We start from the raw sequence: 16,771 nt of genomic DNA, 5'->3' as shown, positions 1-16,771 counted from the left end.
TTCCCAGGAGGTGTGGTTCAAATCCCATAAATTTCATGTGCACACACCCCTATTGAGACAGAGGGGACTCCAGCTGGATGAGATGTAATCAGGTAACCCTGTGCTCGCCCTGTATCCAGCCATGGGCTTCGTAAAAGCTTTTGACTTTCTTTTTTCCCTTGTTTTCCCAGCAAGTTGTAAAGACAGGAGAATGGTAAGAGGAGGCATTTGCCCTTTTCCGTAAATTTCTGTTGCAAACACGTTACTTGGCACTTCATTATCAAAGGGGCTGGTTGCACATAAATCTCACTTAAATGTTAATCAGCACTGACTGAGCTGCAGTTAAATGAAGGTTTACATATGAAGCAACCCAGAAGGGATCCAAAGTGAAAGAAGAATGAGAGAGCAGTCTTTGGGCTTATTTGGTATTCAGAGCTTTGGACAAACAAGAAACTATTGCCTTTTGGTCCTGTGTAGGGAACACAAAACTTTTCCGAAGTTTTACTTTGTTATTGATGCTGCAGCCATACCTTTCTTCTCCAGGAGGGACCACAGAGCTCGGTTTTGTTTTCACGATGCCTAGAGATGCCTGAAGCAAGGCTGCAAGGCTCCCGCTGGCGTTGGAGGAGCTGACTGCCACCAGCCACCTCCAGGGCCTGGCTGCTGGGCTGCCGTGTAAGACTGCTCGTGTGAGCACATGGGCATCTAGGTGGCTGCATGCATTAATGAAATCAGTAGTATTGTTCATGCACTGTCAGAAGGGAGAAGGATGGTTCGTGTGTGAATTTTGATTGATGATTTGAAAACAGATGGTGCTGGTAGGGTTGCACATGATGCAGTACCACAGGTTTTGAAGAACGCAGATTTCCTCCTCTGTCTCAGCAGATTTACAGATGCAGGCCCTGATCATCTGCAGGTTTATGCGTATTCACAATCCATGCATGTAATTAGCTGATTTACTTCGTTCAAGCTGTTGAGGTACTTAAAGTGAAACACTGGCGTGTGAGTCTGCAACACCACTACGAGGGTTTTATTAGCTCTCAGTAGTTGCGACTGATGTACTAGCTGGTGTTTCGTTTTCTCCCGTAATTGTGCTATACTGCCTTGTTTATGAATACATACCCTTACAAGCAGAAATATTTACAGGAGCTGCAGGACCGAGTGCCCGAGGGGCTCGATGTAGGCATTGCATGCACTGCTGCAGTATTGAGGCAGTGTTTGCTGAGCTGAGGCATCGGCCAGCACCTTCCTGGCACCCATCAACACCCCTGTGGGTGGGCAGTGGCATTTCTGGCACTTCTTCAAGGTGATGAAACATCAGTGGAATTCCACTGGACAAAAGCGAGTCATCTCTTGCAGCGTCGGAGGCTTTCCAGGCCCACTCCAGAGGCATGCTGCAAACAGTAGAGGCATCAATATTTCTTCAGGAAGAATCCCCAGTAACAATACAGTCTGGGGGATGAAGGGACTGAGAGCAGCCCTGCCAAGAAGGACTTGGGGTTACTGGTGGATGAAAAGTTGGACGTGACCTGACAATGTGCGCTGGCAGCCCAGAAGGCCAACCGTGTCCTGGGCTGCATCCCCAGCAGCATGGCCAGCAGGTTGAGGGACAGGATTCTGGCCCTCTGCTCCGCTCTGGTGAGACCCCACCTGGAGTCCTGTGTACAGCTCTGGACCCCTCAGCACAGGAAAGACGTGGGCCTGTTGGAGCAGGTCCAGAGAAGGGCCACAAAAATAATCTAAGGGCTGGAACACCTTTCCTGTGAGGAAAGGCTGAGAGAGCTGGGGCTGTTCAGGCTCGACAAGAGAAGGCTTCGGGGAGACCTTATTACTGCCTTGCAGTACTTAAAAGGGGCTTGTAAGAAAGATGGGGACGGATTTTTTAGCAGGGCCTGTTGCAGTAGGACAAGGGGTAATGGCTTTAAACTAAAGGAGAGTAGATTCAGAGCAGATGTAAGGAAGAAATTTTTTACAGTGAGAGTGGTGAAACAGTGGCACAGGTTGCCTGGAGAGGTGGTAGATGCCCCATCGCTGGAAACGTTAAAGATCAGATTGGACAGGGCTCTGAGCAACCTGGTCTAGTGGAAGATGTCCCTGCTCCTTGCAGGGGGTTGGGCTAGATGACCTTTAAAGGTCCCTTCCAACCCTAACCATTTTAAAAAAAAAACACAAGTCCTGCAGGAGTCCGTGGAGGAGAGCGTTAGGTGGCCTATACGTAGGGTCACTACCAGCTCCGTCAGAAAAGCAACACATTGCATTTGGACTAAAAATAACATTTTTGTGCGCAGTATCTGCCCTTTGGCAAGTGCAGGGCAGGTCTGTCTCATCAGGGCTGTTGTCCTCCTCTTGCAGGGACAAAAGGGTTGCAGGCACTTCCATGGCAGGACTAAAGTGGCAGGTGAGTCCCCTTGTCGCCTGGAGCACCTCACTATAGATACCACATCCATAACACTCATCAGACTCCTTCTGCCTGCTCTTGCTACAGGTCTTGCCATACAGAGAGGTTACTGAGCCGGGCTCTGCGTGGTGGCTCATTAATTTGGCTGTCATTAGCCCTCTAGGAACAGAAATGTTCTTACTGAGAAGCACACAAGCTCGTTAAATGTCAGCGCTGCCATCCGCATCAGTCCTCATTGATCAGAAAAGTAAATTTACGCTTGTGAGAGGAAGGAGAGTCAGCAGGCTGCCCACAGCCCACCTCTGCCTTTAAAACGCTGTTGAAAATATTCTCATCTAAGGTGTTAACCACTTATGGGATATGAGTTGTGTTCCTTTATGACCAAAATCTTTGATCATGGCAGAATTCAGTCTTTAGTTTAATACAGTTTTAATTGTTTGGCTCATTTTGATCTCTGCAGTCCTTTGAGTCCTGACTCCACTGGGAGATAACGTGCTGACTAAACACATTTAGTATTACCTGACAGGTTACCTGAAGGCTGGAAATCCTTGTAGGTGAGCTTGGGTCTGAGATAAACTCTCAGCAGGGTGAGATTTAATGTGTTCTCAGGGGTTTTCCATGCATCAGGGACTTGGCAGCGCAGTGGAGTTGCCCTGCCTGACGTGGTCTCCTACAACAAAGCACGGTAGTTTATTGGGGCAGTCGTGGTGTGCCAGGGCATAGCCAGAGCCACTGATCAAAGGCTGGACCATAGTTTCTTGGGCTGTTACAAATGGGTTTTGCTGGCAACGTGTTACGTCCTCCAAGCCCCGATGACTTGCTTTGGTGGCTTTGTCCCATCTTAGTTTCTGTTAACGGTGAAAGAAGGTTCTATCAGATAGCTGTATGTCTAACAGAAGGAGCAAGTTATCTTCTGTGTTTGTGCAACTCCTTGAAGGTGGTGGCCTCGTAATTAGAAATCCTTGTGTTGTACAGTGCTCCTGGTGTTCAAACAGGCTTCTGCGCAGTGCATGCAACTTGGCAAAACAACACAGGATGCTCTTCCTAGGATCATCTTGTAAAGGAATGCATAAATCGCTTGTAAACAAGTCCTCAAAGAAATGGTACCGATTTGAGGTAAACACTTGTAAATGGTAATAAATAGCCATGTAATGGTTACATAGATGGCTTTCAATGTTATTTCAAGTTAATCCGAAGACAGGTTTCAGCTGTTACGTCTTCACGCTGAAAGAATAGACCTTGATCCAATAGTGAGGTGTGCGCATCAGTCTGCTTGTTTGTGCGTCTCTGCTACCCTGCAGTGATGGTCACTGCCAGCAAGTTTTTCTTGCATGTAAAGGGGGGGGGGGGGGGGGGAATCTTAATGAGGTTATGGTAGCAAAGCCGTGTCTGTTAAGTGAAAAGTAGTTTTGTATTGCAGTTAAAGTGTTTGTCAGGGAAGGTATTTGGACTGAAAAATGTGAAGTCTGAAACTTAGGGCATTTAAAAGATGGCAGCTAAAGCCAAACACATAGAAAACAAAAATCCCCAATGCTTAGGAAGTCTGGAAATTCTTTACTTACAGCTCTCGAACCAGGCAAGGTCTCTTCAGAGCTCAGGATATTGTATGTGGGACTTTGTGAGGCTGAGTATTTCCAAATACCTGCTCTGCAGAACTTGTAGGAGCATCAGTAAAGGTTCTTTATATGGCACATGGCTTCATTGTTTTCCCTATAGGTGCTAATTTTTTGTAGGCCATAGCTAAGCCATTCCCTCTTCTCATAGCCTTTAATACTAGAGTCCAGCCAGGAGACTTGAATTTGCTTTTTAAACATTAAGCTGCTTTCCTCGTGCAGGAAGGGTTCAGGTGCCAGCATGCTCCCTGGGCTGCCCGCTGCCTCCCGTCTCTGCTGCGCCCTAGCACGTGCTGGCACATGTTAGGGTGCGGTGAGGTAGAGAGGTCCCTCCAGCTTCGCTGTGTATTTGCATGGTTCTGTCATGTGGAATTGTTTCCAGATCTCAGCTCCTGGTAGTTTTGTGGGGTTTTGTGAAGTGTTCTTCATCAGGCTTCAGGTTGCAAAGCTGTTAAACAGAGGAGCAACCTGTGCCTGTCACTGAGCAGCCCAGGCTGTGGGCAGCTGCGCCTTGCATTGTGAGGGCTCAGTAATGACAAAACCTAGTGCTGCTGTATTAGTTACAGGTAAGGCACTTAACTGCAAGACAGTGTTCATATATCGTACATAGTTGGAAGACCAGCTATCCATCTGCTACAGTCACTGGTTCCCCCTGGATAACTTCAGTACAAAATTCTTCAATTCACTCGGCATCTACAGTGAACAAAGAAATTGGCAACCCATGCTACATTAAACCCTGCTCAGGACATCTACAGACTTGAGTATAAACTGAAGTATTCCTGTATATATAGAACCTGTGGTTTAGGAGGGGAGGGACAATATGGGGTTTTGTCTACCTGGAATATTCCTCCTATCTCTTCATCAGTTGGGATCTTGCTGGTAATGAGTTACATGTAAAGAGGAAAGGCGCTGAAAAGAGACTTCAGGCATAAGAGGCTGTTGAGAGTTGCAGCTTACCTTGTCTGGTCTAATTCTAGTTAGCTACTCGGCATAGCTCTGCTAGGGACACAGAGTCACAAAGAGATCTGGAGATAGCAGGAGGGTCGCAAAGTCGGACTGGGCTGTGGTTGACTGGAGGACATGAAAAGGCAGAGGTGCAGAACTAAGGAGTGCAGAGTCTGGTACGGCAAGAATATGACTAAGTCGGGAAGAAGCCTGACTTTGCCTGGTTGCCACCCTTGCACGCCTTCCCTGCTGCAGAGCCAGCTTCAGGTTCCCACCCGTCAACCAGTTAATGGATGTCTTTGTCCAAGCAGGGCACGAAGGCAAACTAGCTGTACAGGACCATGGTGATGGGCTCTTGGAGCAGGGGCAGCCCTTAGCTTGGTATCCAAAAAAACGGGATGTATCCAATCTCTGACGCTTTCTTTACACCGTGCACCCGTTTTACCTTTTTCAGAAGAGCTCCAAATCTTAAACAGCCTGAGAACAAATAAACGTAATCCTGGCATTTCCGTCACCCATGCTAGAAAGCTATACTATGTCGCAGGGACTAGCCTGTATGGTGCAAAAATCTCCTTTGTAGGGCAGCCTTATTTAACTTTTGAAAAAATAAGGTCAGAAATATAGGCCAATTAGTGTGAGCAAAGCTCAGCAGGTTCACATCTCCCTAATGCAGCCAGATCTCTAATTACCATCTGCATTTTTTTAAACACTTTATACAGTCCTTTGAAATGCATTTTTTCTCTAACTAGAATCTTGTATGCTGTTTTTCAGATTTTTAGCATTTATGAACTGCACGTTTTCTGTCTTAATCTGTAATTCTCTCCCCACTTCATCTTCAATAAAATATTTGAGTAAATTTTCCCACATATTTGCAATTGCAGTCGGAATTACAGGTTGTAAGTTCAGTTAAGTCGCCAGGCTTAGGAAACTGTAACGAGCTCTTTTAATTATATAGATTATGCACCAAACTTTTGATAGGTGTTTCATGGATGTGCTGTTTCTTATATTTGGAGATCTGCAAATCTGAGGCATGCGTTTTATGCTTTGACAGCCAAGACTCACGCCTTTAAATTGAAGTAGGACTTGCTGTTTAGGAGAGACTACGGATTCTAATGCCTTAACTCATTTTGTTTGTTTCTAATGTGTTAATTCATTTTGTTTACACAGAGACTTTGCTTATGTGGCAAGAGACAAAGACACAAGAATTCTGAAATGCCATGTGTTTCGATGTGACACGCCTGCAAAAGCCATCGCCACAAGTTTACACGAAATCTGCTCAAAGGCAAGTGGATTTAAAGTCAGCCGCATTTGGCTGTGTAGAGGTCCCAGAGCCTAATACACACAATCAGCAATTGTAAGCAGTGTTAGTTTAGTTTATATCACTAGCAATGAGAAATGGTGTAGAGAAATTGTAGAGGAAAGGACGCGAATGGATGGGAGTAATGGGAGGGTGAGCATTTAGATTTGAGGAGGATGATATGTGCTTTTGATCTGACGAACGTGTATAGAGACTGAAGGTTTTGTTTATTATTCAAGAAGCTGCGGGTTCAGAATGGACAAAGAACACACAGCTTCAATTAATAATAAATGGTGATGTTTAACTCTGTAAATAAATCAGACCTTGTTTGAATGGTATTATTCAATGGTAATATCCTGCAGGACAGACAGGGAAATAGTTGCTAACGTTACTCTGCCCACTTAAAAAATAATCGGGGAGAGGCGGGGGTTTAAGCTACACTAGTTAAAAATATGAAAGGATCTGAGTTCCTGCTTGTGGTAGTGCTGTCTGTTATACTGGAGAGGACTGTTCTTCTCAGTCGTTTTGCCTTACAGATTTGTCACCATTCCCTGGTTATTAATTTTGGTTTTCTTGCATGATCAGTTCATGAGTGTCCTCTGTACGGTCATTTCATGCAGCAGAAGCAAGGCAGCACATCCTTTACAGCAGGCAAATCTGATTGAAACGCTGTATAGAGAGGCAGTTAAACCAACCTACTTGAAAGTCTTTTGTACTTTGTTATTGAGCTGTGGTGGATTTGAGGCTGCATCTCCCTTTTTAAAAATATTATGCTGCTCATTTTGGTTTTCCTTCAAACATGTCAGTTTGCACCACGGGCAAAGTGGGCCGTGGGGATGAATAACCTTGTCGGTTATCCCTGTGTATCTTGTCTCCACGTGAGTCATAGCGCTTCTGGAGAAGCTAGTTCAGAAAGCTTCAGGTTCTAAAATTCTGCTGATTTACTGTATACCTGTCATTTGCTTTTTACATTTTATCTTCACATTAGTGAATGGAGTCAGTGGTGTGAAATTCTCTTCTGTAGCCAGCTGTATAGTCTAAAAATGTTTCATTTTTGCAACACTGCAGAGGTGGCTACTGAACTTGTGGTGTTTCATGCAAATAGTGCGAGCATTTACACAGTGTGCCTTACTGTAACCTTCTGGGCAGCAGAGTTTTGCCCGAGGCAGTGGCAGAAGGTAGCCCAGCAACTGTGCAAAGTCTGGCAGGGCATAGGCTGGCCAGGGAGCTGGAGGCTGTGCTTGGTGAAGTTCGACACCGGGGACTGCAACAGTGGCTGGCTGGAGAAGCCTCTGTCCCTCAGCTTGCTCCTCCAACTCAGTTCTCACATGTTTCCAGCAAGTCTGGCAGCGAAAAATACGCTGCACGGGCCCTACCGCAGCTGCTTTTGTCTGGTAAGGTCAACATCAAGTAAATGCCACGGTAGCTATACACAGGGTATCAGAAAGGCAGGAGGGCTGTCATGTAGGTAGCTATGACATGAACCTCCTGGCGTTCATTTTGGATCAGAGAGCAACTAAGCATTTAAAATCGTAGCTAATAGTAAGGCAATAAAACAGGACAGTGTTGTTAAGTAGAGCGTGTTCCTTCGTAATTCAGCAGTAGATGTAATCCTGATTCAGGGAAGCACTTGGCGTGTGCTAACTGACACACTGGACCTCTGTGTTGAGTCAGGGCTTCTTCCTAAGCTAGCGTGTGTCATTTCCTTCTGCAGGGGGGAATATTATCATGTGTCACTGTAACAGAAAATACTTTCAAAATACAAAACCTAGGAAAATAAAAGACAGAAATTTGCTAGAAGCATCTTCAAGTGTCATCCGCTGGAACACCAGTTATCTTTATAGCTTGATTACAATTAACAGTCATAGTGTAAAGAAGCAGACAGCAATGCTTCACATATGAGCTTTGGAAAACCTCTTTTAGCTTCCTTGCGTCCCCTCTCAGTCATATAATTGTAGGGAATAATCATCCAAAGTGGATATTTTAAAGTGGGGGAGGGAGGGGTCCCTCTTTTGCTATACATTTGGGGGGAAGAACAGATTGTATTTTGGATGGGATTTTTAATTCCAAAAGAAACATAAAAATGGAGGAAAAATTATGTGCAGCAGAAGATAGATCCGAGAGGAACATAAATAATGTATGCACTTCTCTGTGTGTTAAATATTTATATTTCTTGCTACATTACTCCCCGCAGCAATTTTGCTGTTGATAAAAATGGCTAGGGTTTTTTTCCTCCTCCGTCTATCTTTCTTCTAGGCTTGGGCACCGCTGGAGTTCTTTATGTAGTTAAGGAACAGTGAATAAACGGGAGGAAAATTAAAGTTGTTATGTAAAAAGAATAGGATAATTAATCTAATAATAATACTGTAGAATAATATAAATAATAGAATATTAATAACAAATTAAAAATTGATAGGGCCGGGGTAATGTCTTCAAGCTGAAAGAGGGCAGATTTAGATTAGATATAAGGAAGAAATTCTTTACTCTGAGGGTGGTGAGGCACTGGCACAGGTTGCCCAGAGAAGCTGTGGCTGCCCCCTCCCTGGCAGTGTTGAAGGCCAGGTTGGATGGAGCTCTGAGCAACCTGGTCTGGTGGAAGATGTCCCTGCCCACGGCAGGGGGTTGGAACCAGATGATCTTTAAGGTCCCTTCCAAGCCAAACTGTTCTGTGATTCTGTGATGAATAACCTGCTTCATGTAGCTTGTGACTTATTTATGATTTCAGAAACTAGGGTTGTAATAACAGTAAGTTGATACTTGTAGTAGGTACGGTACTATATTTTCAAAAATAATGCTGTATTATCACTGTCTTCTTCAGATTATGGCCGAACGGAAGAATGCTAAAGCTATGGCTTGCAGCTCATTGCAGGAGAGGACAAACGTCACCCTTGATGTTCCTCTGCAAGGTACTGTGTGTTACGGCCAGTATCCTTGGGGTGGTCCTGTGTTAGAGATGTTCCGTTTCTGATGCTGCTTTTAAGCAAAATGGAGCGTGTTGGGTGGAGAGGTCAGGAGTGTAATCCTGTCTTTGAATTACCGTATCTGACTGCAACTTGCTACTGCATTACATGAAACATTTTTATTGGTTGTGTTGACAGTTGCTCAGTTATGTCAAGTTGTGCATTTCCTCTTTTATTTAAAATACAGATTTCGCAAATGCAATCTTACTTATTTGTGGCTACATGCACGTATTGGCGTGTTAACATCAAAATAATTCTGACTTGAGGCTGCACAAGTTGGCTAAATCTTCCTTAAAAACAGAATATATTCCAGTTAATCCCTTGGATTCCGGGGAGCTGTAGGAGGACTCCTCTTAGGTTTCAGCATCAGTTTTAGCAGCTTCCAAGGCAAGAGGTGCAAGTGGATTGTCATCCAAGTTCAGGGTCTTTTGCACACTCTACTGCATGGTAGAAGAAAGTTGCCTTTGTATGTCTTTATTAGTCATAGCTTAATAGTTGCTATTTTGAAAGTATTCCAGGATAGCAGACATACTCTGTGTTAGCTTTACAGGATATTTCATGCTTCTAGATCCACCAGTTCATATTGAGTATCTTACTCCTAATCCATACATCAACTTGTGTAATTGTCTGCTTGGACAGTAGTATTGACTACTCGTAGACTGCGTGTAACATATTAACAGGGATGGTATTAGAAACAGATTCCAGATTTTATGTAGTTGTGCAGTGAAACTTAGGTCTGTATGTCTCAGAGACACATTCATCTATATTTTTGGGGTTTTAATATGACAGCAATATAACATGACCTTGTTGTTTGCTTAGATTAAGAATTAGGTGATGCAGTTATTCCTAATTCCTTTAGAAATTATTGATCATTGTTCTTTTTGGAGGGAGTGAAAATATTTTTCAATCAATACAGTACATTCAGACTACAATTACTGGGTAAACTGTTTTATGTTATTGATGAAATAAAAGCGGTTTTCCCTGCTGTGAACGCTGATAAACAGAAAATGATTTTTGTTCCCATGCAGTAGATTTCCCAACACCAAAGACAGAACTGGTACAGAAGTTCCACGTCCAGTACCTGGGCATGCTACCTGTAGCTAAACCCGTGGGTATGTAACACTTACTCCTAAGTGACTTCCAAAGTACCTTGCGTAAACTCTGAGGGCTGGACTCGGCTAGCCAAGTGTAAATGCACGATTTTCGGAGGGTGAGGCATGAAGACGTCGAGTATGCAGGATCTCATCCAAACGTCTGTTTTGCGACCGGAGTATTTTGGGAGCAGCCAAGAAGGCAGAGTTTCTTTCTGCTGCTTTCGCTGAATATGAGCTCTGCTGCTAACGAGGAGGGCCCTAGAGGACCGAAATAGTGCAGCAGCTAAACAAGATGCGATCCTGTTTTTTCTAAGCCAGAGGCACCTCTTTTGTTTCTGCAGTTGAAGAAAGCCAACTTCACAACCCTTCCTTCCATCGTCAAATTTTAATGAGTCCAAAACAATATGTTTTTTGTACTACTAAATATTTTTAATTGTTTACTTATGCATTTATTTCTCATTGTCGCATTTTCTTCTGTTTTAGGAATGGATACTCTGAATACTGCCATTGAAAGTCTAATGGCTTCCTCTAGCAAAGAAGACTGGATGCCAGTTACCATGAATGTTGCTGATGCTACTGTCACAGTCATCAATGAAAGAGTAAGGCAGACTGTCTTGTTTCGAACATGTTTCACATGAGTGGTGAAAACCAGGAACACATAAACACTCGTAGAAAGAGTTCATTTGTACAAGAATTCATTTGCTTATCTTGCATTTTGTTTCTTTCGAAGGCTGTGAATCTGCAGAGGCTCTTACTGCTTGTATCAGCTTCAGGTTTTTTTACCATTCCAAGCATGTTCTGAGACATATAAATTATTATAAGTATTCATCAGATAATTAAAACAAATCCCGTGTTATCCTTTCTAGGAATTTTGAGGCTAAAATGTTGTAGGTTAAGCACTAGGTAGCAGTCCTAAATTCTAAACTGTATGTACTTTACTCTTGGTGTGGAAGCTGAGAGTAATATAAAAATCTGTGTTTCACATCACTCTCCTTTTGTGGAGCATTTTCCATAGGGATTAGTACAATGAAACTTTGGAACAAGCTCTGTTACATATGTCTGTTGATGAGGTCTTAACATGCCAGTGATAGGGCAGTATCCTTTGGAGCCAGAGCAGCCAGCAGTATGCGAGATGCACAGTAGGCTCAGTGCTAACGCCCGACGCCCTGGTCTTCTGCTGACGGCCTTGGAGAGGAGATGCAGCCCAGGCCTGAGCACGCGGGGTAGATGCAGATGGGTAGAAAGGAATTCGACAATCCTGCATCTGTCTCTCCTCCTTTTAATCAACTTACACTTCAAAGTTCCACAGAATATCCAGTAGTAATGATCACTCATTTGATTCATAACCAGAATGAAGAGGAAATCCTGGTGGAGTGCCGTGTGCGGTTCCTGTCCTTCATGGGAGTAGGCAAGGACATTCACACCTTTGCCTTCATTATGGATACAGGAAACCAGCATTTTGAGTGCCACGTGTTTTGGTGCGAACCAAATGCAGGCAACGTGTCAGAAGCTGTTCAGGCTGCTTGTATGGTAAGCGACCTTCTTCAGAGGCACCTAACGGAATAGCACTTTGGTTTTTCACTGCATCTGTAAATAATTGTCTTTCCAAATTCACAATTCTATTAATTTCAAGACAGAAAAAGAAGAGATGAAAATTGCAATTGGGATTCTGCTATATTTAATCAATGAAAACCCAAACATTTTTAAGTTTGAAATGTCAATTTAGTGCACAATGCCCCTTTAAATCGTTTTCCCTGCTAACCTCTGCAACATGTGTGTGAGATAGAAATCTTTCCTTTCACTACACAAGTTACCTAATGCTGGAAAAGCATTTTGCTCGGAGTTGTGTTATACAACCCAGTGACAATGTAGTGAATCCTTGTTCAAGAATAGCTGAACCCAGAAAACCTATTTTTCAGTTTTCAAAGGGCTGTTCGTATGATTTTGTATCCGTGGTGTGCTAAAGAACAGTTTCTGCCCACAGACTGGCAGACCCAGTGTCCCATTAACGTCAGCTGGGCTGTTTGTCGCAGCCAAAACAGAGGTTTGACTATGTTTCATGCAAAAGTATTAAAAGTGTATTGAAATTGTTCTGTGAAAGCGTTGGCTACAGCGAGGATTGCAGAATGCTTTTGCTTTGTTGCAGTTACGGTATCAGAAGTGCTTAGTAGCCAGACCCCCTTCACAGAAAGTTCGACCGCCCCCACCTCCTGCAGACTCGGTGACTAGAAGAGTTACCACTAACGTAAAAAGAGGAGTGTTGTCCCTCATTGACACTTTGAAACAGAAGCGCCCCGTCACCGAGATGCCGTAGCTGCAGCAGAGAGAAAATTCTCCTCCCGCTTGACTGAAGATAACAGTAGCTGCCTGAAGGAAAATGAACTGACGGTGTCTGGCCTTCCATTTCCACCTGCTGATGCTTTGTCGTCAGAGAATTTACCCTTACCAAAACAATGTTAGACAAGCATGTTCTCTCGTTCTTGCCACCATCGTGTGATATGAAAAGAAGCATGAATAATTTTTTGCTGTCAGTGACTTACATCATGAGCAATGGAAGGTCTGTTTGATTGTAAATACGTGAACGTTACCTAAACTCTCACAAAAAAAGAACATGGCCACGTCCCTCCCGGTGAACTCGTGCTAAAGTCCTTGGAGTGAATGATGCCCGAGTTGATAGTTTCACTGTCTTGAGCTGGATTTGTCAGAAACCAATCTTAAATCCTACAGCACTTTGCTCTGTGTTCAACACTGGAGTAGGCACCGAGTATTAGCTGCCATTGAATTACTGTAGATTAAATACCAAGTTTTATTTTTTACCGAACTACACCTGTTAGTTTTAAATTGTTGGTCAGCATTGTTCTAGCAACCACTTTAACGTCTCCCTGACACGCTTTTGAATCATGGTGTCATTATTTCATCTGCTGGTTATGCATTATGGTCTTAGAGAAGAGCCAGGTTTAACACCAAACCAGTGCTGAGAAGTCCAGAAGTGTTTTCCGTTCATGGAGTCGCCGGGTGATCCGCTGAAGCTTTTCAGCTTTCAACATACAGATGCAACGGTTGGCCCTTAAATTTATTCTCCTCAATCTGTCATTAATTCATCAAAAATAGCATTTGTTTCATGCAGCGCTCAAACCAGTCGGGAGTAGGAAAGAACTAGTCCGTAGTTTTATTGTCTTACAACTCTTCCAGAGACTAAAATATTCCGTACCTTTTCCTTACAAGCGTTTGATGAAGTGCCCAGTTCAGCGCCTGGTGGCACAATTGCCCCTTCCCCTCAGAGTTTGTTGCTGAACGCTTCACACACCACAAAAAGAACCATCGCGTGTCTCATTGTTTGCAAAATTCCGTTGAATTTCTTTGACATTTCATGCTCTTGTTAGAAAATAAGGAGAGTTGTTTTCTAAGAGGCCAGCCCTGCAGGTGGTACAACGTGGGAGCATCGGTTTTGCTCCAAAGGCGCCACTGAGGTGCTGGGACTCACAGGCTGCTGCGGCCCCTGGCCCAGTCAGCCCAGTGTTGCCCCTTCGGACTGTGCCTCGGGCTCCTGTTCAAATGCTGCTGCGCATCTGGAGTCTCCCCCTGTGCCATCTGCTGCCCGGACCTGCAGATGGGCACAAAGTTTGGAAACGGAACGTTAAAGGTATTTTTAACTGGCGTTAAAAATGTTTTGCCTCCATTTATAGACACACTCCAAACTGTAACCGTCTCCCAAGTCTGCAAATCTGGTCATAACGTAATTTTAAAAGAACACTGGCAAGGTTGTTACTACAAGAACTCTTTTTTTATTTTGCTGTGCAAGAGACTGTTATAAACTTTTCTTTTTATTTCCTTGTTTGAAGATATTAGTGGCAACACCCGGGCAAAGCAACTTAGGAACACAAGGGGAAGAGAATGATGATTCAAGCAATTTCTGCATTGAAAAATGCAGACAAATCATGAAGCTGTACTCAGCGTGATGTACGAGCGAGGGTCGGGTGAAGGCTATGCAACTGTCGTAACCACACGTAGCTCTCCAGGATGAGGACCTGGAGGATGAGGAGATGACCCGCCGCCGGTCTCCCATCTCTCCACGACCATGATTCCACACCCCGGCACTGAAGGTGTTGTTTCCCCTCCCGAGGTTCGCGGTCCTGCTGCCTCCTTGCAGTGGCTCCGTTGCTCGTCCGGCTGTTGCTCCGGCCAAGGCGGCGGGAGGAACCGAGCGGAGGGGCCGCAAACCAGCAGTGCCAGTGGGTTAAACTGGCTATGACGCCACATCCCAACGCACGGCGATGGCAGCTGCCAGCACACATTGACCCCAGTGATGTCTGCTAGGAGCAGTGCAAATTAAAAAAAATAATTTAAAAACCCCTTCCTGTCATGACTGCCGTCAAAACGTGGCGGCTAACCAGGTACCTTTAGGGAGGCTCATGGAGTTAAGAGGTAAAAGTTTCCTTATTCGCCATCGTGCTAGTGATTCAAGCTTTATTTTAAATTACAGAAAATACTCTGATAGTGTCTCTTTAAAGTTCCAGCTGGAAACGCCAGGATTTGGAACTGTTCTGTAACAGTGAATTTTAAACAGCATAATTACATTTTGTAGTTGCACCTGCACAGTCCTGATTCTCCCCGAGATGCGGCCCCTCCTTAGACCGATCCGACACGTGGCAGACAGCGGCGTAAGGGATCTGCCATGTCGGTGTGGGCAAGGCTACCAACGTCCCCTCACCGGCGAGGTGTGCAATGGCGGGAAGGGCTGAGGAGAAGACAGAAGACAGAAAGGTGTGAAAAGCCGTAGGGCGCTTGTTAAGAGTTTTGTGTCTGTCAGCAAAACGTTGGGTTTGCAGATACGGACGTAGCGGGCTTAGCGCTCTGACTAGGTGCGGCCTTTTTGCTTCCGCAGAGCTCCGTATTCTCCGAAAGATGAAATACAGGCCCAGGAGTTTGCGAATCAGAGCCTAACATTGCAAAGCCAGCGACCTTCTGTTAACCAATATATTAAGATACTCTTTTTACCATGGCCAAAAAAGTACGTGTGGGGTGTACGTGTGTGTGTGCTTGAGCCGCTGCTGCTGGTTTAGTTGATGTCACAGCAACCCTTCAGTTATCTATGCATTTTCTTATAATGCCTAGCGGTTCTGTAGGCAGGCAGCCGCGTTCACTATGCCTTGTATGTCTGATGCCATATTTTAAATTAACCTGTTAAATACAGCTTAAAATATTTTTATTTTATTTATTGTATTTTTACTGAATTATCCTGCATTATTATGTTGATGTATTGTCTCTACTGAACACGCTCTTGTAACATTCTCCACCCTCTACACTATAGGTTGCCTAAGAAAAGGCGGGCTTTGTAATTATTTGTAGTCACATTTTTATTGAATTCGGTAGAAAAATCATGTAAAGCAAAGCTAATTTCTTAATTTTTTTTCAATGCAAGTAGTAAGTTAGAGGTAAGTACCACGTGTCAGTCGTGCCATTAGCGTGCCCCCTCGCAGAAGCGAGGAGATTTATATCCCCAGTCAGCAACTAACGGACAGAAGCCTTCCTTCAAACTGCGCAGTGCTGGCCGGAGGCGTTAGGTCAGCCACTCGCCATTTCATCTGAAGGGGAGCACGGGGCCGTGGGAGACAGGCGGCGACGGGGGCCACCCCAGGGGGGCTCAACCGGAGCAGCAAAAATTGCGTGGAGGGGCCCCGAATCCATTCACAGTAAAATGAGTTCTTACTCATACACTGCACCTGTAGAGTGGGAGTCACCTGGGCCTGCAGAGATCACCGGCCCTCTCTGGACAGAGGAGGAAGAGCTGGGGAGTACCTGACGGCCTTCGCCCGCTCTGTGTCACCAGGAGTTCGACATCCCTTTGCTTTCAGTTTTATCAAACATTTGACAGATCGATTAACTAGGGATCTAAAACTGTTAGTAAATCACCCACGGAAAAGAGAAGTTTCTGACTTCAGCAGCCCTTACGGCATTGCCATTAACCCCATTGCTCCTCTCGGGCAGGTTACTTAATACCTTGCTAAAGCTTGTGCTGTACAGGCAGCAACAGCAGGTCTGGTTTATTTTCACAGCAGTAAGGCAGAAGGAAACACACCCACTCCTGTTTATCAGCAGAGCTCAGCCTCGCGTAACGCACCCCATCCACACCAAAAAGGACAATTTTCCCTGCTGTTGACCACTTCTCCACATTTAAATGTAATCTGTTCTGATAATAAATTTGGCTGCATAAAATGATTGTCTCAACTGTTACTGGTCCGTCAAACTGGGAAATTACTTCTTTTCTTGTTCCAAGGTGTGGTTGAGGGGTGGGAAAAACATACCGGTTGGTGAGAGGCAACAGCAGTACAGTGGGCACTTCGCTGTCTGGAAAGCTGAATCAAGAGCTCCTAGGGGAAAACTACAAATACGAAACTGGATGACAGAAAATTAGTTACGTGTGATAGAGTTTTACTGTAAGAAGTCATCGAGCGTTTAACTGAGCAGACAGGCTTCCACCGACA

At 44.5% G+C, this 16,771-nt stretch overlaps 1 protein-coding gene across 16 annotated transcripts in view; it reads left to right on the top strand.

Annotated features, from left to right (window-relative positions):
- APBB2 (amyloid beta precursor protein binding family B member 2) overlaps positions 1-16,502 on the top strand; it is a 196,126-nt gene extending 179,624 nt beyond the window's left edge. For all 16 annotated transcript variants that reach the window (XM_075420730.1, XM_075420738.1, XM_075420736.1 and 13 more), the window contains 6 exons: positions 6,103-6,217; positions 9,051-9,138; positions 10,221-10,304; positions 10,770-10,885; positions 11,637-11,816; positions 12,433-16,502. In XM_075420730.1, coding sequence (XP_075276845.1) covers positions 6,103-6,217; positions 9,051-9,138; positions 10,221-10,304; positions 10,770-10,885; positions 11,637-11,816; positions 12,433-12,600 — 751 coding nt within the window. In that variant the 3' untranslated portion in view covers positions 12,601-16,502. The remainder of the gene's footprint in view (positions 1-6,102; positions 6,218-9,050; positions 9,139-10,220; positions 10,305-10,769; positions 10,886-11,636; positions 11,817-12,432) is intronic.
- Positions 16,503-16,771: the final 269 nt, after the last annotated feature.

This window comes from Opisthocomus hoazin, chromosome 5 (assembly GCF_030867145.1).
Source record: "Opisthocomus hoazin isolate bOpiHoa1 chromosome 5, bOpiHoa1.hap1, whole genome shotgun sequence".
Classification (NCBI taxonomy): Eukaryota; Metazoa; Chordata; class Aves; order Opisthocomiformes; family Opisthocomidae; genus Opisthocomus; species Opisthocomus hoazin.
Note: the sequence above shows the minus strand (reverse complement) of the source record. Positions and strands in the feature narration are given on the sequence as shown.